Genomic DNA, 21998 nt, shown 5'->3' with positions numbered 1-21998 from the left:
TGATACACATATCTGTGCTGATATCAAGCTGTTTTGATGATTGTACCTTGGTAGTATTGTCTGCATCTGAAAGGTTATGCCTCCGGCTTAGTTCTTTTTCCTCAGGATTGCTTTGGCAATTCTGATCCTTTTATGGTTCCAAATTTTAGAGTTACTCTAGTTCTGTGAAAAATGTCATGGATAATTTGATATGGATCATATTAAATTTGTAGATTGCTTTGGGTAGGATGGCCATTTTAACAATATTCTTCTGATCAAGTGGTAGCTTTCCATTTCTTTAAATCAGCTTTTAATTTCCTTTACTTATTATTTTTGCGTGTGTGCTTTTTAGGGCCACACCCATGGCATATGGAAGTCTCCAGGCTAGGGGTCGAATCGGAGCTGCAGCTCTGACGATGTGTGGAAAAAAGAGCAAAACCATTATCATTTATAAGTTTGTGTGCAGCATTAGGCATATGACAAAACATGCTACAGATGCTCAAACCTTGAGGAATCAGTGGATTATTCTACGCCTAAAAATGATTCTCTGCCTAGATCATCAATTTAAAAAGTATTGTTAAGTTAAAGAATTCATTTAAAAATGCTATGATACTATATGAAAATTAATAGTACTTTTATACCATCCAAATTTTAAAAGTGGAACCGTACATTCAATAGCAAAACAGATGCATACCCTCTGGAAAAACCTGCAAGACCCATGTGAAAACTACGCATTTGCCTCTTAGGCGATGACATTTAATATTTCTGGAGTGGGAAGATTACCTCCTGTGTGGTGTCCAGCCTTTTGCCTAAAGCCACGCATTTTACCAACGTCAATCACACCCTCAGTGTTTGTGTTTTCAAACTGTGGTGAACGTATGGTGATGTTCCTCTGGCAGACTCAGTACTCCACAACAGCTGAGAAAGCTAAGTAATTCCTTACTGTCTCTTGTCCGTTTTCCTAAGGAAAAACTGGAGATGTCTCTCATTTAAGAGAAGGCAGGTAAAGAGATCCTTTTGGGAACAGTTGTCACAAGTATTTATTTTTAACTGGTACAATGATTTTTTTTTACCATCATAGCTGGTTTACAGTGTTCTGTCAATTTTCTGCTGTACAGCAAGGTGACCCAGTTACACATACATGTATGCATTCTATTTTCGCACATTATCAGGCTCCATCATAAGGGACTAGACATAGTTCCCAGTGCGACACAGCAGGATCGCATTGCTCATCCATTCCGAAGGCAATTGTCTGCATCTGTGAACCCCAAGCTCCCAATCCATCCCACTCCCTCCCCCTGGGCAACCACAAGTCTATTCAATTTTATTTATCATTATACAATCTGTCACAAGTTTTCATTGCACATGGAAGAACCCCAACTCAAATGACCTCCGGCCAAAGAGAGAGGAAGGCATTGCTGGGACCTTGGCATACAAACCAGGGTCCGTCTGAAACCCACAGCTGCCCAAACGAAGTCACCAGATAGCCAGTTTAGTATGCTTCTCCCTGGATGCAGAGTAAGGTGGCTGCTCTCTCAGCAAAACTTGTATTTTATCATAGGGAGGCTATTTCTTTAATAGACTTAATAGAAGAGTCAGAGGAAACTCTGATGGAGTGTGACTGGGTCATCCTTGGGCTTTGGCGGTGGATATTCTGACACTTCAGGCTTAGAGGCCACATTCATCTGTTTGGCCTGAGGCTCAACCATTGTGGAGAGAGAGATGTACTGAACTGGCTTGTTCTAAAGAATAAAATCGGTGTTCGCACAGTCATGCTATTAAAAGAATCTTTTCCTCCTGGGAAGGCAGAATTGTCCGTTTATTATATAAGAAGTCAACTGTGTTGAATGCAGCAGAGAAAGCCAGTTAAATCACAGATGAGCAAGTCACTGGTGACATGACACCAGAGGGACAGACTACTTGTGAGAGCTGGTTTGTAGAGGAATGAGCTTAGGGAACATAGCTCTGAGGTGAAGAGTGAAAATAGCTGTAAATAGGATGACAAGGTTCTAGTTCTTGTTTTGAAGGGACGGTTTTCCAAAAAACCTGATATGTTTTTGAGTGATGATGCCTTAGGTCCTTGCATTTCAAATTGTGGTCCCTGAACCATCACCAGGGCATCACTTTGGGAGCTTGTTAGAAACAGGGAATCTTAGACTTCCTCTCCACCTCATGAATAGAGCTTGCATTTTAACTTCATTCCCAAGGGAGTGAGCCTTGAGAAGCAATTCTCCTGGGAGGGTAAGTAAGGAGTAGACGGTACAGGCAACGTTGCCGTGTTTTAGAGATAGGTTCTTTCCAAGATGTTTGCTTTTACAGAGGTGGAGAGAGGCCAGCTGACTTGAAAGATGTGACCATAGATATAATTTCCCACTGGGGACAGGAGGGAGATGGGGGAAAAAGTGCTTAGCGTCTTGGCTAGCAAATAAGGGAGAGCCGGTGGATGGAGGAAAGGAAGAGAAAACCTCAAGTGTGCAATTACTGAGCAAGCGTCCAGTCAAAAGCACTGGTCAAGACTGAAAAGGAGAGCTCCTGTGGTGGTCAGGGGGGTAAGAACCCAACCAGTATCCAGGAGGATGTGCGATCGCTCAATCCCCTACCTTGCTCAGTGGGTTAAGGATCCAGCCTTGCCGCAAACTGCTACATGTAGGTCACAGAGGCAGCTAGATATGGTGTTGCCGTGGTGTAAGAATGCAGCTCTGATTTGACCCTTGGCCCAGGAGGTTCCGTATGCCGCAGGTGCGGCCCTAAAAAGAAAAAAACAAAACAAAAAAATGGCTGAAAGGGGCTGTTTTCGAGAAGTGAGATGTGGGTTAGCACAAATGGGTTTTTCTGGTAAAAAAGAGAACGTGAGCTGGGTGTTGGCGTTCATTGCAGAGTAAAACACAAAGCGTCTAAGTGTAGAACCATTACGTAAAAAAAAAATGTGTGCCTGCCAGGCTAGCCCCCATCCTTTATTGTGACTATTCGTGAAACCAATTGATCAAACCATTGCAGGAAACCAATACAAGAAACCAATACATTAAAGAGCCAATATCTGCAAACAGAGAGTAAGGACTCTGACGACGGGAAACTGGAAAGTGGAAGGCTGTAGAGTTAAGGGATTCTAGGATGCAAAGGGACTACTGTGGTGGGAACACGGGTACCCCAGGCTGTTTGCTTCCTGATTGGAAATTCCAGAAAAAATTTTGTGCATGGAACTGTAGCGATGGTGAGCCCGTTTCTAAACTCATGAGAGAAAATGGCTTTACTTTTGATGTTAATAGAAAATGAATATCCACATGCCATGACCATTTGAGGAAAACATCTATTAATACGCAGTAGGATGTTTCTGCAGTTAACTTATTTTAATGATTAATAATGACAATAGTTGCCTTTCTGTTGCCAGCGGTAGAAATCACATGAGCAGTTTGTTTTATAATTTCAAGTTTAGGACGTTATGAAACAATAATAACAATTAAAAAAAAAAAAAAAAAAAACCTCTTCCTTAGGAGAGTGGCTTAGCAGGTTAAGAACCCGGCTAGTATCCATGGAGGTTGTGGGTTCAATCCCTGGCCCTGCTCAGTGGGTTAAGGATCTGGTGTTGTTGTGAGCTGTGGTGTAGGATGCAGAGGCAGCTCGGATCCTGAGTGGCTGTGGCTGTGGTGTAGACCAGCTGCTGCAGCTGATTCAACCCCTAGCCTGGAAACTGTGCCACGGGTGTGGCCCCAGAACAAAAAGAAAAAGCTAACAAACACCCAAGACTTTATGAAATAGTTTATATGTTATTTTTTATTATAATCACATTTTGCAGAAACCGTAGTTTTAAATGCTGGTAGATTAGTTTTCATGTGTAAACATGTTTGCTGGTGAATTCGCTCTTCTAGCTGCTCCACTGTAGGAATAGTTTTGTTCCTTTCCCCATCTGCTTAAATCCTAGGCTTCCCCAGCCTCTCCCCGAACCCACCTATACCTCCCCTTCCACACCAGGGAGTAAAAACAATGCATCTGATGGGCATTCTGTGCCCTCGGATCGTCCGTCTTTTAGTCTTTCTGTTCTCACTCCATCTTCCTTTCCTGCACTCCTGTAAATGGACAGACTGCTTCCCCCGTCTCACAGCCCCAAGTGTGTGTGTTGTTTCAAGGCCCCAAGTGCGCACCTTTTCCCCCGTGGCCCATCCCGTCTTTCCATCGTTTACCCACTCGCTCCATCACCAGCCTCTCCCTTTCTCTTTCATACCCTCCATCACCAACAGGCTCCAGTATCTCCCATATCCAAATGAAAAGTTCCCCGGGGCCCCAGCCGCCTGGAGACACCACCACATCTCTTACTCATGTCCAGAGACAAACCTGAACCACCTCCATGACTGACTTTCGGTAAACTCTCTTCCATCCTAGTCTGGCCTGTGGTCCAGTCCCTCCATCAGGACTTCTCCTGCTAAGCAGAAAGGTGTAAAGAGACACACACAGGGCATTTTCATTGCTTCCCTACTTGGTTGTTTTTCTGGGGGCGGGGGGAGGTTAATGGCCAAGGCATGCGGAAGTTCCTGGGCAAGGGATCAACCCTGCACCACGGATAAAACCTACATACACCACAGCAGTGACAACACCGGCTCCTTAACCTGCTGAGCCACCAGAGAACTCTCATTGCTTCTCTAGCTTGGTGTCCAGGCAGTATTCCACATGCTGTCCCCAAACACGTGTGCTCCCCAGAAGTTGTCCTCCTCTGTCCCTGGCTATTCTTCTTAGTGTCCTGTCCTGTCCTGTCGGCTGCTGCTTTGAGCACAGCCTCCTCACAGTGGGGCATCTCAGGTCACCTCAGGAGCCCTCCGCCTCTCCCATATTCATTCTTCCCAGGTTAATGGATCAAGGGGCTGATGAGGCTCCAGGCATAGCTCTGGTCCATTTGTCCCATCCTCTGACCCCCAGCCCCATTCATCTATCTGCCAACGGGATACTGCAACTTGGTGGTTTTGGGGGTGCTTTTTATCGCTGTATCCCTACCCTCACTCCGAAATCCTCGTTTGTGGTGGTCTTTCTCCAGGGGCTCCCATCTTCCATCCAGATGGACGATTAAGGTGTTAACTTACCATCGCCTGGCTTTTAATGCTTGTCTTTTCCTTCAGTTGCTGAATTATGCCACCTACTTTCCTTGCAATGGAGAAAATCTCTGTTAAGAGTTCTTTAGGAGTTTCCACCGTGGCTCAAGTGGTTAACCAACCAGCCTGTATTCATGAGGACACCAGTTCAACCCTTGGCCTCGCTCAGTGGGTTAGAGATCCGGCATTGCCATGAGCTGTGGGGTGGGTTGCAGATGCAGCTCAGATCCAGCATTGCTGTGGCTGTGGCGTAGGCCGGCAGCTGCAGTTCTGATTCGGCCACTAGCCTGGGCATCTATCTCCACATCTCACAGGTGTGGCCCTAAAATGACCGAAGACAGTTAAAAAAAAAAAGACTTCTTTATTAGCCAACAAGTCCTTCCATGGAGTGATCCTATTTGCTTCCTGTTATGTAAATATTTTTAGATCACATAATTCTCAATTAGGGATGAAATCCTGCTCAACAAGATCTTATTGACCCTATTCCATAGGACCTTGTATCCTTAAGTTTCATTTCTCCATGACCAACAGGTACGTCTAGAGCTTAATTTTAATCTTACACATTTCGACGAGCGATACTCAGTGTGGAATACTGATGCGTCTGCCCTTTTTAATGTTGACAGATTCCTTAATACCAGAACATTTATGTGCGTGAAGAATAACACTGTTTTTACTCTGACACCTTATTTACTTACATAGTATGCTTCTAAATATCCGTATTTATATAACCAATAACGCAAAAGCTTATAAATGAAACCAATTAGAGTTCCACAGGCATTTAAGCATTGATGGCACACCTAATGGATCTTTCCTAATTATTTAGTTCACATCACAGTCTGATATATCTGATTTTCTTCAATGCTTTAAGCACTCTGTGAAGCAGACACAATACAGAATATGAAACGTGCTGAAAATTGGACTGAGGGAGTTCCCTGGTGGCTCAGTGGGTTAGGAATCCAGCACTGTCACTGCTGTGGCGAGGGTTCAGTCCCTGGCCTGGGAACTTCTGCATGCTGTAGGCGCTGCCAAAAAAACAAAAAACCGAAAACCAAAACTGGATGAGTTCACGTCGGCTCCTCAGACCTAAAGTGGTGATCAATTTAATGGGGTTTCTTTCCTGTCTGTGGTCTTACTCCCTCTTAGCCATTTTTAGGGTTGTCTTCCTCGATTTCCTCAATCTTGCCGACTGTACCCCTGTCCAGTGTCTGGCTCATCCCACACAGCCGAAAGATGCAGAGCCTCCTAACGGCCCTGGCTTGAAGGATTGGGTCTCGGAACCAGTGTCTTCCTGGTCTTAGGTCATGAAGGTGGTTTGCACCTTCCAACCAAAGTTGATTAGGAGGTCCTGCCTTTATAGTGGACGACTGTCCTTTCGTGAGGGTCCACATCTCTTGCTTGGCATGGTTGGTCACTTTTATATCCTGGAACCCTAGCTTTGTCCCAAACGGCCACTCAATCTGGACATCTCATCGTCTCAGTACCATTCATGAGAAGCTGAGTCGAGGACCCATTCGCCTTCATTGTACGGAGTGGCTTTCTGTGCCCATTGCTTGTTCTGACTTGGTCTAGCCCTGGTGCCATCTGCAAGTTGAGGTCAGTGCAGCTCTTGGAAATTGCTGCTGCTGTAGCTCCTTCCCCCTTCAGTCCTGTGTGTTGACCTCTGTTATCATTGGCAACAATTTTGCAACAATGATCCTTCTCGGTGTTTCTCCCTTCAATGGGTATGCGCTTACCGTTACCCCTGATTCATACGTAGGAAGCCGTCCTGCACCATTGAGGATGAAGGACTGCGAGTTCTGTTCCCATGAGCCGGTCCACATTCGTGGATGGTGGTAAAAATAAGACGACGAAATCACTCTTGATTGCCATCTGCCTTGCGCGAGAAATAGCATCCGAACACCCTCAGACAATCCCCCGCTGCGACTTTAGAACCAGATTGGTCCCTTGGAGATAAACGCACGTGTTTCACATGCCATAAATATAGTTAGACAGATGGAAGGTTTAGGATAAATAGAAGCACTCCTTCCTTCCTTAATTCAGTTCCCATTATCTTGTTCTTCTGGATAATCGACAACCATCAGTGGAAAGTTGTTGATGGCAGAACAGGCATGAACAAGGGAAAGAAACAAACTTCTGTTGACGGCTTATGAAAATGTAGAAAACGGATGCCTAGAGAAGGCTACAAAGCCGGAGTAATGCAAGGTACTGAATTACTATACAGAGTTATTAACGTGTGTGTTACCTTTCGCTTTGGACTTGCTAATGTCTTCGGCTTGCGATGGTGTTTTATAAAGGACATAACCTTCGGACTCTGATGAATCCTCTTATTTAAAGGTCTGTTCACCTGCTGCACATGTTCCATATCCTTTCACCTTTCTCGACACCAGATCATCTGCGACAATATTCACAAACGTATTTCCCCGACATGTTGCAGAGCACAACCGTCACGTGTTTCTACATTCTCCTACATGCAAAGCATTGCCAAGCTGTTATTACTTGGGCTGAAATATTTTTCCCTCGGGGTTATTTGGAAGAAAGAGGCGTTTCCGAGCCTGACAACATTCAACATGTTAGATTCAGGGAGGTTTACTTCCTCCACACAAGCCAGAGGACTTGTTTAAAAAAAAAAAAAAAAAAAAAAAAAAACAACAAAAACCAGGAAACACCCCAAGGCTGTCAAGCGAGACATTTTCAACAGGCAGCTGCCAGCTACTACATGGACTCTGCATGGTTTTAGAACTTTCACATCTGGCAGCAAAACTTACTTGCCCATTGGCACAACCGGTGAAAATGTGCTGTTTTATTTCAAAGAGGTATAGGCATACTGGGACAAAAAAGTGTCTGCATATTAAAAAACAAAAAAGCCGTTAAGTCATATCCTACATCCATGTATTAGGAATATTCATTATTATCTGGCATAGAATTATGTTGTCAGTGTAAAAATAGACATACAAAAGTATATCATTTTTTTGGTACAAAAATAGGTTCTTATTTCCTATAGAATATATTTTCTTCTGCAGCTTTATGTTCTCCCCATTCAATGGCATAGCAAAGAAATCATTATCTGATTAGTACTTTTCTTAGGCTGCATACACGGCATGTGGAAATTCCCAGGCCAGGGATCGAACCTGTGTCTCTGCAGTGACCATACTGGATCCTTAGCTCACGGTGCCACAAGAGAACTCTGCATTATTACTGTTCAGTTGCCCGTGTGTGAGGACATGGACAGTCAGGCGATGACCCCTAGATGGTGTTGGATCTCTGCACACTGCAGACATTCCCTAGCCGCTGCAGGTGGAATTCCTGGCTCAAAGGCAACACACAATGGAGCCTGAGAGGCTTGAGGCAAATGGCCCTTTAAAGACAGCTCTAAGAAAACACATTCTCAACAGTTACTGAGAAAACCTTTTTCTCCCCACCTTCACTCTTCAAATTTTGATGATCAGGAAGGGAAAAATAAGTGAGACGTGTACCTTGTTTTACGTACAGAGAAGATACCCATCTTCAGGTGGGTTGATTTTAGCCAGGTAAAGACCCATCGGGTCCATATCCATAAGCTCCCCCTTTAAGCTTTAGTTCTATTGGAACTTTAGTTTAAGCTTTAGTTCTATTGGAATCCCTTATCGTGCGTTTCTTTGCTTCTTGGTGAGGATGGAGGTGGGGAGGTGGTGTCTTCATTCTTTCCGGAGTTCCATCGTGAAGAAAACCTCTCCTCCATGCTTTAAAATGGATGGCTCTTGGGAGAAGACCCCCACTGCCTCTTTCTTCTTCCTTTTTCCACATCCATCCACCAGAGATGTTTCTCAGAAGTGATCCCCAGGTGGCGGGCATCTGGCCTGGCCGTGGCTTCGGGCTGTCACCCCTCCTCTCTCTCAGAAGCTGACTGCCTCCAGCCAGAAGCTTTCCACCCTTCCTTCCCATCCTCTTCTTTGCTTCTTCACGTGTCCAGCTTTGGAAGCTACGTTTGGAACTTGCACTGGGCGTTAGTTTTTCCAAAGATGGACTCTAAACTTTAAATGGGCAGGAGTCCTTCGGAGATGATGAGATTCTTCGAGGCCCATTCATCCTGAAATATACCAGACACCCTCCCATTCAGAGATACAGATTTTATGCATATCTTCCCACAAGTTTTGTCTGAGCCTTAGTAATTAAGAGAGGAGGAGAGAGATGCTAACACCCTAGTCCTCAGTATTTGAGCCAAGTAGTTGCCGGGCTTGTACGCGATGAATCTGATTTGTGAAATTCTACCGTATTGAATTGCTTTGTACCCACGCGGAGTCCAACTGGAAGGGAAGTGTCTGCAGTGATCACAGAGTGCGTGTGGATAACCGAAAGCCATACGCACCACGGGATATTTGAATTAATGTTTCTAATCTGAGATGCATTTCTAAAAGGGAGAGCATAAAAATACTTTTTATATCACACAGAATTTGCTTGTTTCCCAAAACTGGCATAAAGTCACAAGACAATCGTGCTAAGGTGGTGACATTTCCATGTAAACAGATGTTTCTCATGGAACTGGTTCATCTCACAGTCCGTCTGCTATGCACCTAACACTAAAACACGTCTGACATCCAGAAAGAAGGCACTCTGTGGGTGTCATATTTTCACATACAAATATACCCTGTCAACGTGCGTGAACTGCTCATCAACATCATCTAAATAATCAGCCTAATGATTTGATACGCGTTTAAGGTTCTTCTAAAATTAACAACGCACTGGGAGTTCCCGTCATGGCTCAGTGGTTAACGAATCCGACTAGGAACCATGAGGTTGCGGGTTCAATCCCTGGCCTTGCTCAGTGGGTTAAGGATCGGCGTTGCGGTGAGCTGTGGTGTAGGTTGCAGACGTGGCTCGGATCCCGCATTGCCGTGGCTCTGGTGTAGGCCAGCCGCTACAGCTCTGATCAGACCCCTAGCCTGGAAACCTCCATATGCCACGGGTGCAGCCCTAGAAATCACAAAAAGACAAAAAATAAAATTAATGACGCACAGAGGAAATCATGAACAGATACAGAATTGGAAAGCAACGCCATGTCCAAGAAGATAATCCAGTTTCTCTGCTCAGTTTAAATCTTATCGGAGGTGTGGGTCAGATGTGAAGAGGAAGAAACGCAAGTAAAGATTCATAGAACTTTCCATTTTCACACCTTCGCTATCCCTGGATGACATGCCGAGGTAGCCACACATCCCCGAGTTTGACATATAAACACAAGGAATACTTTCTGGATGCGAAATTAAGGCCGTTGGAGGCCTTAAAACAGTTGGAGGAACCAAAGTAACAAGGAAATCACCGAACGCATCTGGCATCATGAGGACACAGGTTCGATCCCTGGCCTTGCTCAGTGGGTTAAGGATTCGGCACTGCAGAGAGATGTGGTGTAGGCCAGTAGCTGCAGCTCCGATTTGACCCCATGCCTGGGAACCTCCACATGCTGCGAGTGTGGCCCCGAAAAGCAAAAAACAAGTGCGTCCTTTATGGTAAATGAGAGACATGATACTCTTTCTGTCTTTAAGGAGGTGAGATGTTCCTGGTCTTCCTGAGTTTAAAACTTGCAGTTGTTAAGCTTTGCTGCTTCCCACTACGGTCCCAGGAGAGTTCTATGGAGCCTTAAAAAGGACAACCAACCAAGTACAAATTCCTTGTGTTTGCAGGAAGGAGACTGCAGTTCCAATGTGTCTGCAGTCTCCGCTCTGCCCGTGCTCCTTGTGTGCTCACACCCACGCTCCCAGCTCCCTGCACTGGGGTCTGAGCAGTCTCCTTCCTGCAGACACAGGGAGACAGGTGGAAGACCGGTTTGCTTTCTCTCAGGATCTGACCCTCTCCCCCACAGTCTAGTCTAAAAGCCACTTTTACTTAGGCTTCCCTTTCATCCCTGAGGCCCCTCCTAAGGATTTTTTAGGCCTCTGGTTGGTTTGTCTTTTATTTAGGTTAATGATAAATGAACCCCGGTAAGGGTGACACCCGAATGCATTAACAGTCTCCTCACTGCTAAAAAGGCATGCATAGATTCATTCATGTGCTAGAAATTTTTTTTTTTAAAAAAAAGAGCTTCAAATTAAGGATGGTTCACTCTGTCTGGAACACACTGTGTAACAGGGCGAGCAGAGAGGTATGTCCGTGGTGGGGCACAGCTTCAGCGCTCAAAGAGATGATTACAGAGAACTCTGGACTCCCAGCTGGCATGTAGAAGACAACAGAAGTTTGGGGGAAAGAGAGCAGGGAGAACTTTCCTGGGGTGAGGGGTAGGGGACACAGGGAAGAAGGGAGGGAGGGGGAGGGAGGGAGGGAGGTGGGGGAGGGAGAGTGGGAAGGAGAGAATGCTTTGAGCCTGGCTGATGAAGAGGTACAGAGGAAGTAGAAGACCTCTCTGGGCAGAAGAAAGAGGACCGAAAAGATACATGGAAGCAGGGGCCGGGCTAACGGGTAACTTAGCTGATTTATCGGAAGCGGCTCTTAAATGCAGGGTGAGGCATCTCGGGGGATAAGATGAGGGTAGGCCCTGGACGTAAACTGGTGCTGGCCTGAGGCACGCAAGATGATCCCTCCCGGGCCAGTGGAAGGCCGGGGACGATTCCTCAGGGTGCGAGGAGGCAGGCTTCGCAGTGATATTTCAGGAAGATCAATCTGAAGTCATGGAGCAGGAACAGGAAAAGACAAGGAAACAGCTGGGAGATGATGATGATTCCAGAACTGGCTCAGAAGGTCTGAATTAAAGTCATGGTGGAGCACAGAGGAATCAGCGAATGTCCTTTCTAGTAATGCTCGTTACTAGTCATGCAAATCAATCCCACCCGACAGAATTAAAAAAAAAAAAAAAATCTAGACAAATTCATCTTTAAAAAAAAAAATCTAGACAAGTTCATCTTTTAAAGACTTCCTGAGAGCATCGAAGAGCGGCAGGGACCCTGTGGAAGGGCCAGACCAGTCACTTTGGGGAAAAGCCAAACCCCAGCGAAGTCAGGTGACTGCTGAAGTGTTCAAGTTGCTTTCACTCAGAAACAATACTCCTAATACTGAGACAATATTACCAATACTCATCCTACTCCTTTGGGTTTAGACCCAAGGGGCAGGGCAGGCCAAGGTCCGGAGCCTCCTAAGAGATGCTGTGATGTCTAAGGTGGAACCTAAGGTAAATGCAAAGCAGAACTAAACCTTCCGGATGCCGCCCCAACCTCGGCACTGTGGAGAAAGTGGCTTTGGGCCAGAGCAGAGGACAAGAGGAAGGATGCTGTCCCCAACAACAACACTCTTAGAGCCGGATGAAACCGCTCAGACCGCTGACCCCCTTATCTTGTTCAGCCGAGAAGCAACCTTGCCAGAACAAGGACTGCCCTGACTGCATTCTGCCGTTATTTCCTTCACCCCACTCCCTATCTTGGACCATTCTCCCCTTTCCTCCTCCCCTCCCAAGTCGCCTGATGCTGATCCTGTTGCTGGTTACTTCAGCCACAAGCCCCCAATAAAACCTACTACCCCCCAACACCGGGGAGCCTGAGCCTTCCCTCAGTGCTCCTGGCCACCTGCTGGCCAGCAACTCCAGACTCTGCCTCTGTTTCTGCTGCAAAGCCCCACGGCCCCTTTCCTGCTCTAACAAACATATCCTTAGAAACTGGTCAAGATGGGAGGGATCTGGTTGTGTGCAAATGCAGGGTGGGAGCTGCTGGGATCCTGCTGAAAACAACCCAGTTGGGAGCTTCTGGAGAAAGGGTAGATTTCAGGACTCTTTTGGGGATGTGTCGCCATGGAGGTGACAGAATTATGGGAAGGGTCAGGATTTTCAAAGGCGGGGAGGCGCCGGGCTCAGGGCAAAAGGACCAGACCCATAGATGCAGAGACGGAGGATAAGGAGGTGGGGTGTATCTCATCCTCCCAGAGCCAGATTTACGGCCACGGGATCTATCAAAGGCGTGTCCCTGGGAGGAACCTCTAAGGGACAGTCAGAACCCGAGGTGGAAAGGAGCCAGGTAACTACCAGGGGGTGGGGGAGCTGTCAGAAGCCTGCAGCGGCTGGGACATGGGCACAGAACCAGGTTCAAGCATCCAGGGAGATCTAGTGAGAGAGGGAGCAGGAAAGTCACTGAGGGTCGTGTGGTCCCACAGCCGAGGAAATGGAGATTTGTAAGTGACGCCCTCGCCAGGGAAGCCAGGGGAGAGGAAGCAGCTTATAACAAGTGAAAAGGTAGGAACTGATGAGACACAGCGAGAGGAAACTCCCTGTTGGGTTGTTTAGCCATGAAATATGGTAGCAGAAGGTTCTGTCTTGAGGGGATATTTGGGGAAGAATTGTTCTCCACGAAGTGCAGCTAAAGGCATCTGTATTCACAGAAGACAGAATACCTTACATTTGTCGAGAGCCGACATCACTTTGCGACTGGAAAGGACTCTTACTAAGTGGCGTTCTGTAGGAGCTCATCAGTGGTGTTTTGTCTGCTCCGGGAACTGCAGTATTGGCAACAGGCAGCGGAAGCATGCTTCCATTCTGGGTGACTGTCTGAAAAATACCGGGGCGGGCTCTGTACCCTGAGGACATAGTGGAATCCATGAAACTGTTACAGGAAATGACTTTGCCCACACTTTGGATTTGCACCTGGGCAATCTGTACTTTTAACCTTAGTGGCATAAAATCCATGAATGAGCTCAGATGTTTATACAAAGTATACTCTTGCCTTGTGTTACATTCTCACCTCGCTCCCTCTTTCTTTTCTTCCTCCTTGCTTGCCTTTCCCCCTCCTTCCAGAACAACAGGACAGAGTTACCCTTTGGCCCCCCTGACAGCAGCAGCAGTGCATGTGTGTCTGACCTCACAATGAGCTTTGAGGGAGAGGGCCCCGCCCGCAGGGGCTGGAGTAATAAGCACACTGCAGCTGGACATTCCTCACTTTCGGGCTCTATTACAACTTGCTGAAGTCTTAAGAGAACATAAGCATGCCCCCTACTCCCTCAAATGAGGTTCTTTAGACCACTCCACCATCAGCCCCTCACAGCCCTGATTCATGCAGGCCCCAAGGCTACCCATCTGCATGCAGGTTTAAGCCGAGGCACCAGGAAGGGTGACTTCCTGCCCCCTCCCCCTCCCCAGCCACGGCAGGTTTCTCTGCTATTGGGACCCCCAGGGACAGCTGCCGCCTGTCTGTGACTTCCATCTCTGACTTCGGCTTGCTGTTTCCTAATTCCCAACACTCATGCCAGTCTCATAAACAAACATGCTCAATTTCAGATAGCAGTTGGGACTATTGCTTCTGGCCTCGAGTTCTGCCAAGTCTATCTTCGGACTGAGTTTAGCGCTCACACCCCTACACCCCTGTGTACTGGGCTTAATAATAATAACGCCCTTATTTTTCTCCAGCGCTCCACCCCTCGGCTTCCTTGAGTGTAGCCTGTCCCGCAGCTGGCCTCATTACTGCCTTTCCTTCTAAAGTCTGAGCTTGTTCACCATTGATTGCTTCCCGCAAGTGAGAACCCATCATCACTTCAATCCCCAGACCAACCCGTGGAAGAGTAAGCAGAGCCAGACAACCAGTCTAAAGAGTGCATTGCTTTTTCCTTCTCAATTGACAAAATGCCTCGATTCTGGAGAGTTTTCTCCAGTTAATACATTACAAAGCAGTTACAATATCTGATAGGTTTCTTACTTATTTCTCCTCTCTACCAATTAGGAGAGAGGAACCCTGGCCAACGTGAAGGATTTTTATTGTTTGCAAATTTCACTAATCCATGAAATTCCATTTAATGTAACGCTTAATGACTTGGAGAGGTTTAAATATATTATAAATGAGATCACAGCATGTTTTACCTACTCAAAGCATAAGCAGATTTGTTTTGATTTCTATCCTGTATTCAAGGAGTTAGGTCTTAAAGCTGATACGACCTGCGTATGCTAAGCAAAGTGGACACGATCCCTTCTCTCAGGCAACGTATATTTTCTGGGAAGTGAGGGCAGGAAGATTCCAGACGATAAATAACATGAGAAAAGGAAAACAAATGTCTCCAACAGCAGAAATTATAAGAAACGATGTTATCCCTCCCACATAGTAGTTCTCAACTGGGGCGCTGCTGTCCCCCTACGAGGCTAGTGACAAAGGCTGCGTCATTTTTGGTGTGTCACCTAGAGAGGGTACCACTGCATCTAGCAGGCAGAAGTCAGGGCTACTGCTCAGCATCCTTGAGGCACAGGACGTTCCCCAGCCGAAGAGCGATCCAGACACAGATGTCGCTAGTGCCAAGGTTGAGAAACCTTCTCTAACACTAGAATTAGAATATACCCATTATGCTCTCCTGTTATCCTTGTGTGCTCTCACAGAGAGACACACATAAAAGACGTTGTCCCCGCTTGCCTTGCAATTCCAATCGTTTTTAAGATGAAAAATTGCAATTTTTTTTCCCCAGAAGGAGGATACCTTTAAGATTGTGTTGTTTTGTTTTTTTTTTCTTACCGTATACAAGAATCCTGTTTCCTTTCCTGAAATGCCTTGTTGCAGAAGGGGTGACTTTCAAAACCTCACGGTAACGACCAACACCAGAAGACCAACCAATGCCAAGACACTCTTTGGTCAAACAAAGTCTTCAGAGGTTCCATGCATTAGATGCCCTGATCCAGCCACCCTGGACTCCTCTGTCCCTTGCAGGCTCATCTGTGTAGCCACGTGAGCAAATAATCAGAGCAGGTGTATCAGGAGAAACACTGCTTTCTCGAGGGTGTTGCCAAACATCCATTCCAGATTCATCACTCTCTGCAAAATCAAATCAAAGATATTAATCTCCAAGAGAGAGGCTGCAGTTGAATTCTATTGTGCTAGGATGTTGCCCATAAAATGGTGAGATTTACCCAGCACTCCAGACCGTGTTTCTGTCTTCGGAGGACCTTCTTGAAGGCCCCCTCGACTACATTTCCTTCTCTCCCCTCCAGTCCCCACCCTTGATGGCTTTCACATTTACAGCATCGTTGTCTTCCTAAGCTGCCTTTCTCTCTTGACTTGCTTTATTCATTTTTTTTTTAATAGACAAGAGTCTGCAAGTCATGCAATGTCTGGAAAAAGCAACCAATTCCAGTGCTGTATATTTGTAACAGTTTTGTGTTTCCATCTCTCCTTTTTATATCTTTAATTACCTTTAAGCGTTTCAGGAACCCGTGATGGATCGTAAACATCATCTTGCCTTGTGCGTCGGCGCCCGCTTTGAAATCTCGGGTTCTCAAATGCCTGTGCTGTTTGGATCCGTTTTAACTCCATCCTCTCAGGTTTTCCTGGACAAAGAGAGAGGTTTCAGTGGTTTGTCTCTGAATCCTTGCACACCGTTCGGTGACAGGAGTTCCCCAGTTAACTGTATTTATTCTCAGACAGAAGAGACGAGAGAAGACAGATACAAGAACCCAAACTTTGTAAAGAGACAAACCCAAATTCGAATCCCCTCTCAGCTTTTCTCTCACTTAATCTCCTGGAGCAAAATGAATTCCTCTATCAAGGGAAGAGAGGACTGACTTTGAAGTTATCAGGATCACACACATGAGGTAGGATGGTGGCCCAACAAACTTCTTACCTTTCCTGTAAAAATAGCAGATGCCAGTTCATCTTTAAAACAGGAACACCAGCCAGGGCAGACACGGCTTCCTTTTCCTTTCATCTTAGAATACAGACCAGTGCCCTTCTAGATTTTTCAATTGCAAAATGTCATCTGGACATTTGGGGACCAAAATGGCAATGGACTTTTTCTCTATTGCTCAATTAATGACCTGTACAGACCTTCCAGTTGAAGTCACCTTGACACACGGGAGGATAGGAGAAGAATAGAAGTGAAAAACAGGTGTCAAACGCCGTTCGGTAGAAGAGGATTTGTAGTGGAAGAAGTTTCTGTGAGCCTGCAAAACTCTGAATCCTTTGTTTGGAAAAGACATACGTGAAGACAAATGGCAGGAAGGACTGTCACAGAGAGAAACACCCTTCTCTACACAGATGCCACGGCAGGAGTGAAAAGGAACTGCCCTTCAACTAGGTAAACTCACTCAGTATAATCAAACATAAAGAGGGTTTCAGAGTGCTCGTCATGACTCAGCAATAACAATAACAAACCCAACTAGTATCCATGAGGACACAGGTTCTATCCCTGGCCCTGCTCAGTGGGTGAAGGATCCGGCGTTGTTGTGAGCTGCGGTATAGGTTGCAGGTGTGGCTCGGATGCTGCGTGGCTGTGGCTGTGGCATAGGCCGCAGCTGCAGCTCAGATTTGATCCATAGCCTTGGAGCTTCCATATGCTGCAAGTACAGCCCTAAAAAGCCAAAAAAGAAAACAATATTTCAAGGAAAAAAGGATGGCCACCATTTCTTAGGCGGAAAGGTTCTTATAAAAGAGAAACCAAAAGCACATTTTCCCCCTAAAAAAATTCTTAAGTTTCACAAGTGGCTATTTCCACATTGGGAACTTCCTTCTGGGACACTTAGGTGTGAGCAGAGCAGTACGTACTGAAAAAAAAAAACATCCTTATAGAACCTCTTTGACTTTGCGTTCCTTCTGTAGCCCTGTGGTGCGCTACCAAAAGGCATTGTATCTGACACCAGGTGCTGAAACAGAGGCAAAGTCAGGACGTGTATTTGCTCGCGAGAACAGTGTTTCAAAACTCAGCATCGTTGCTACCAATAATGTCTTTGCCTATAATGTGACGGAAGGAATCAATGGAGTGTTGGGGGCATTTGTCAAAATTGCACATCTAAATGCTACTGCATAATATCGTCAAGACAGCCTGCTAACAGGAAATAGGCATGGAGCTTGATCATATTTTTAAATTACATAAATAGTTTTGACAGGAAGTAATGTTTTAAAACAAGAAGCCTGGAGATACACAAACACACAGAGAAGGGGGAGCTTGATCAAGCCCCACAGAGAATAATGAAATTATTGATTAAATGAGAAAAGTCAATGATGCCGAAAGGAAGTCATTATCACGGAGCCTCTCTGCTAACTTCAGATGTGTGCCTCATTTCATGACGACTACGGACGCAAAGACAATAATAAAACGGAAAGCACAACAATGAAGCTGTTATCATCGTATTTCAATCTAGCCATGGCACGGACCTGAGCCAGCAAGGACCACGACGAGCAGAACTCAGAATGTTGCCAACTGAGCTCTAGACCCGGGGATTCCGCTACCTTTCTAAAAATGGACCCTCTGCGCTCAGCATGGTGACTTTGAAAGAAGTCCCTGAAGAGCTGCTTTGGACAAAGGGTGACCCCTCCCCAGGAACCATTTCTTGATTTGACCATCACTCTGTTGCTGTGAGGACAGAAGTGTACCCACTCTGGACATCCAGAAGGTCTCCTGGCTCTTAGGCAGATATTAATTCATTAACTATTTTTTTAAATTTTTATCATACTTCATTTACAATGTTCTATCAATTTCTGCTGTACAGCAGTGACCCACTTATACATAGATGTATACATTCTTTTTCTCTCATTACTCTCCAGCATGCTCCATCACAAGTGACTAGATATAGTTCCCTGTGATATACAGCAGGATCTCATTGCTTATCCACTGTAAATGCAATAGTTTGCATCTACTAACCCCAAACTCTCTGTCCATCCCATTCCCTCCCCCTCGGCAATGGTTCTCCATGCCCCCGAGTTTGTTTGCTTAGGCAGATGTTTAAATTGTAGGCAAGTGAAACTACAAAGTAAACACTGATGAACAGGAGAAATGATAGATGCTTACAGAGGAACTCACCGTCCCAGAGTTCAGAAGTCTGTTTTGGGTTCCCTGGGTCAGAATGTCGAGATATCAGCAAAGCTGAGGTCATTTCCCAAGGCCACATGGGAGGATCTGATTCCTGCCTTTTCCAGCTTATACAGGTGGATCGCCTGTTTTGGGCTGTGGCTCCTGCCATCTTCACTGCCAGCCAGGACCTGGTGAGTCCCTGGTGTGGCCTCACTCTAACTCTGCCATCCACTTCTACATGTAGGGACCTTTATGAGTCCACTGGTCCACCTACATGACCCGAGGCTCCACTCCCCCGTTTAAGGTCTGCTCATCACCAGCCTTAAGGCATCTGCAAATTTAACTCCCCTCTACTGTCCAAGGGGACGTGTTCGCATGTTCTAGAAATCAGGACGTGGACGTCTTTGCAGGAAAGGGCGTTATGTTTGCCTAGAGTGGCAATCATCTAATTCTTTTTATTTCAGATTTGAAACTCAAGTATATAGGGTATTTGTGATTGATGTTTATGGAATCAAACTCCTAAGTTCTTCCTAAAACTACATGACCGTTTTAAAAGTATGCTCTTGGAGGTCCTTTGTGGCATCGCAGATTACATATCCGGTATTGCCCCTGTTGTGGCTCACGTTGCTGCTGTGGTGCGTGTTCGAGCCCTGGGCGGGGAACCTAACTGTGGCCAGAGAAGCTGTGCTCTTGTCATCTGCACACGTATATATAATTTTGATCTATTTCCAATATGATCATGGTGATGAAATGAAATCTGTGTGCCTTTCACACAGACATTGAAAAACCTAAACGCTCATGTGTTTTTTAAACCTCTAAGAATGTAAATACATTTACCAATTTGCCAAGTGAAATATATAAATGTGATAAAACAAGGCATGCATGGGACAACAGACTCTGAGGTTGATTTGTATCCGAGAGTAAAATGGAAGCTGTGGAGTTCCTGCTGTGGCACAACAGATCAGCAGTGTCTCTGGAGCCCTGGGATGCAGGTTCAATACCCAGCCCAGCACAGTGGGTTCAAGCTCCGGCGTTGCACAGGTGCTGCGTAAGTCACAACAGTGGCTTGGATCTGATTCCCTGGCTCAGAATCTCCATATGCTGTGGAACAGTCAAAATAAAAGGGAAACCGTGAGTTCATCAGACACGTGAAAGCACTTTGAATAAAAATTAAGTATCAATATATTAACCAAAAAAAATGGGTATATTAATGATATTAATGTTGGGTCATTTTGCTGTATAGCAAAATTTGACAGAACGTTATAAATCAACTATAATTTTAAAAATGCAAAAAAAATTATATTAACCTTTTTACTTATCTTTTTTTAAAAAATTTGAGCTGGACTTATGCCATCCACCTCCTTTGAAAATTAGTATATATTGAATGGTGATTGCATTTAGTGTTTTGGTTGGTGTTTCATTTGTTTTAATCACTCTAGGAAAGGTTATCCGTGAGTATCTTTCTCCCTTTTTCATTTTTCCTTATTTTTAATAACCTGGGATTGATTTTAAATAAATTCTGCCTAGTGTTCTCTTTTTTGAAATACATAAAAAATGAAGGTTCCAAGTCTTGACCCAATTCACCTGCACAAAAAGCAGCTCTAAAAAACAAGACGTCTCAGATGGAAGAAAGTTTGATGTGCGCAAACATATGAGACTGAACTATGTCAAGAACAAAATCTGAAAGCACGTCTCAATTAAGATAAAATGTCAATGGACGTTTTAGAGTCATGAATATTTATGTGGTGAATGACAAAGCATCCAAATGTATTTGAAATGTTCTCACAAAATGTCTTTGGAAATGCAGAGATACTGTTAGCATTTCCCAGTCTTTGACAGAGTGAGTCAACAGAAATAAATGAAAATGCAGACCCTGTGTACACTGTGATCAATGATGTTGGTTAATAGATACAAATTAAACTGTGACTCCTAGAAGCAGAGAATACTGTTTCTGTTTTTGCAAGTACATGCAATGTTGATTTTGCCAAAAGGATCATATGTTAGGGGATTAAAAAAAATCATACTAATTTTTTCAAAAGCAATATTCTGAATATATTCTTTCACCTAAACTCACATACATTCATACACACAGTTTGATAACAACAGCAGCAGCAAACCTCTTTCACCCCCCAAAAGAGGAACATGACGACTTGGAGAAGACACCCATAACCTATCAAAATGTGCCCCAACTACCTACAAAGCTATCATTTTAGCTGCAGACATTTTCTCCAAAACACTTACCTGAATTGTCTTGTTTCAAGCAGACATAAAAAAGAATGCAATAATGCCATGTGCAGCAACACGGATGGACCTACAGATGATCATACTAAGTGACAGAAGTCAAAGACAAGCATCATATCACTTATGTGTGGAATCTGAAAAAAAATGATAAAAATAAATTTAACTGCAAAAAGAAATAGACTCCTCGACATACCTAAAAGCACATAAACTGTACGGTGACCGAAGGGTAAAGGGAGGTAGAGATAAACCAGGAGTTCTGGATTAACAGATACACATTACTTCATATACAACACATAAATAACAAAGTCCTACTTGACAGCACAGGGAACCGTATTCAGTAGCTTGAGATAACCTACAATCGAAAAGAATCTGGAAAGAATACACACAGGCGGAATTACCTAGTACACCAGAAAATAACACAGTGTAAAGCAACTTGAATAAAAAAACAGACTCTGTAGTTTTTCTTTTAATGTCTCCATAGTTTTGCCTTTTCTAAAATGTCATTCAGGAGTTCCCTTCGTGGCTCAGTGGTTAACAAATCCGACTAGGAACCACGACATTGCAGGTTTGATCCCTGGCCTTGCTCAGTGGGTTAAGGATCCGGTGTTACCGTGAGCTGTGGTGTAGGTTGCAGACGCAGTTCAGATCCCACGTTGCTGTGGCTCTGGCGTAGGCCAGAGGCTACAGCTCCTATTAGAACCCTAGCCTGGGAACCTCCATATGCTGCAGGTGCGGCCCTAGAAAAGACAACGAGACCAAAAATAAATAAATAAAATACAATGTCATCTCATTGGAATGATGCAGTATGTAGCCTCTTCACTTACTAACATGCTTTTCAGCTTTTTGCACGTCTTTTCATGGCTTGATAGTTCACTTCCCTTTATTGCTGAATAATCCACCGTCAGGATGGACCACAGCGTGTGTCCCCTCACACCAACTGAAGAACATCTTCGTTATGTCCGAGTTTTGGCAATTGTAAATAAAGATGCTGCAAAC

At 45.0% G+C, this 21998-nt stretch overlaps 1 protein-coding gene and 1 long non-coding RNA gene across 10 annotated transcripts in view; one reads left to right on the top strand and one right to left on the bottom strand.

The window, feature by feature from the left end:
• Window positions 1-21998, top strand: part of PNPLA4 (patatin like phospholipase domain containing 4) — an 82986-nt gene that overhangs the window by 45773 nt on the left and 15215 nt on the right. For 3 of the 9 annotated variants that reach the window (XM_021079425.1, XM_021079428.1, XM_021079424.1), the window contains one exon: window positions 6814-7563. The exons of 4 other annotated variants lie outside the window; for them this stretch is intronic. In XM_021079425.1, coding sequence (XP_020935084.1) covers window positions 6814-6893 — 80 coding nt within the window. In that variant the 3' untranslated portion in view covers window positions 6894-7563. Of the gene's footprint in view, window positions 1-6813; window positions 7564-14406; window positions 14838-21998 lie in introns of those variants that run through there. 2 more of the 9 variants (XM_021079432.1, XM_021079426.1) reach the window with 1 other exon arrangement.
• On the bottom strand, window positions 7677-17213 carry LOC110257805. The gene is made up of 2 exons (XR_002340802.1): window positions 15494-17213; window positions 7677-9123 (listed from the first exon to the last, which is right to left on the bottom strand). It is a non-coding gene; the product is annotated as an uncharacterized LOC110257805 (long non-coding RNA).

Source organism: Sus scrofa, chromosome X, assembly GCF_000003025.6.
Source record: "Sus scrofa isolate TJ Tabasco breed Duroc chromosome X, Sscrofa11.1, whole genome shotgun sequence".
Classification (NCBI taxonomy): domain Eukaryota; kingdom Metazoa; phylum Chordata; class Mammalia; order Artiodactyla; family Suidae; genus Sus; species Sus scrofa.
Note: the sequence above shows the minus strand (reverse complement) of the source record. Positions and strands in the feature narration are given on the sequence as shown.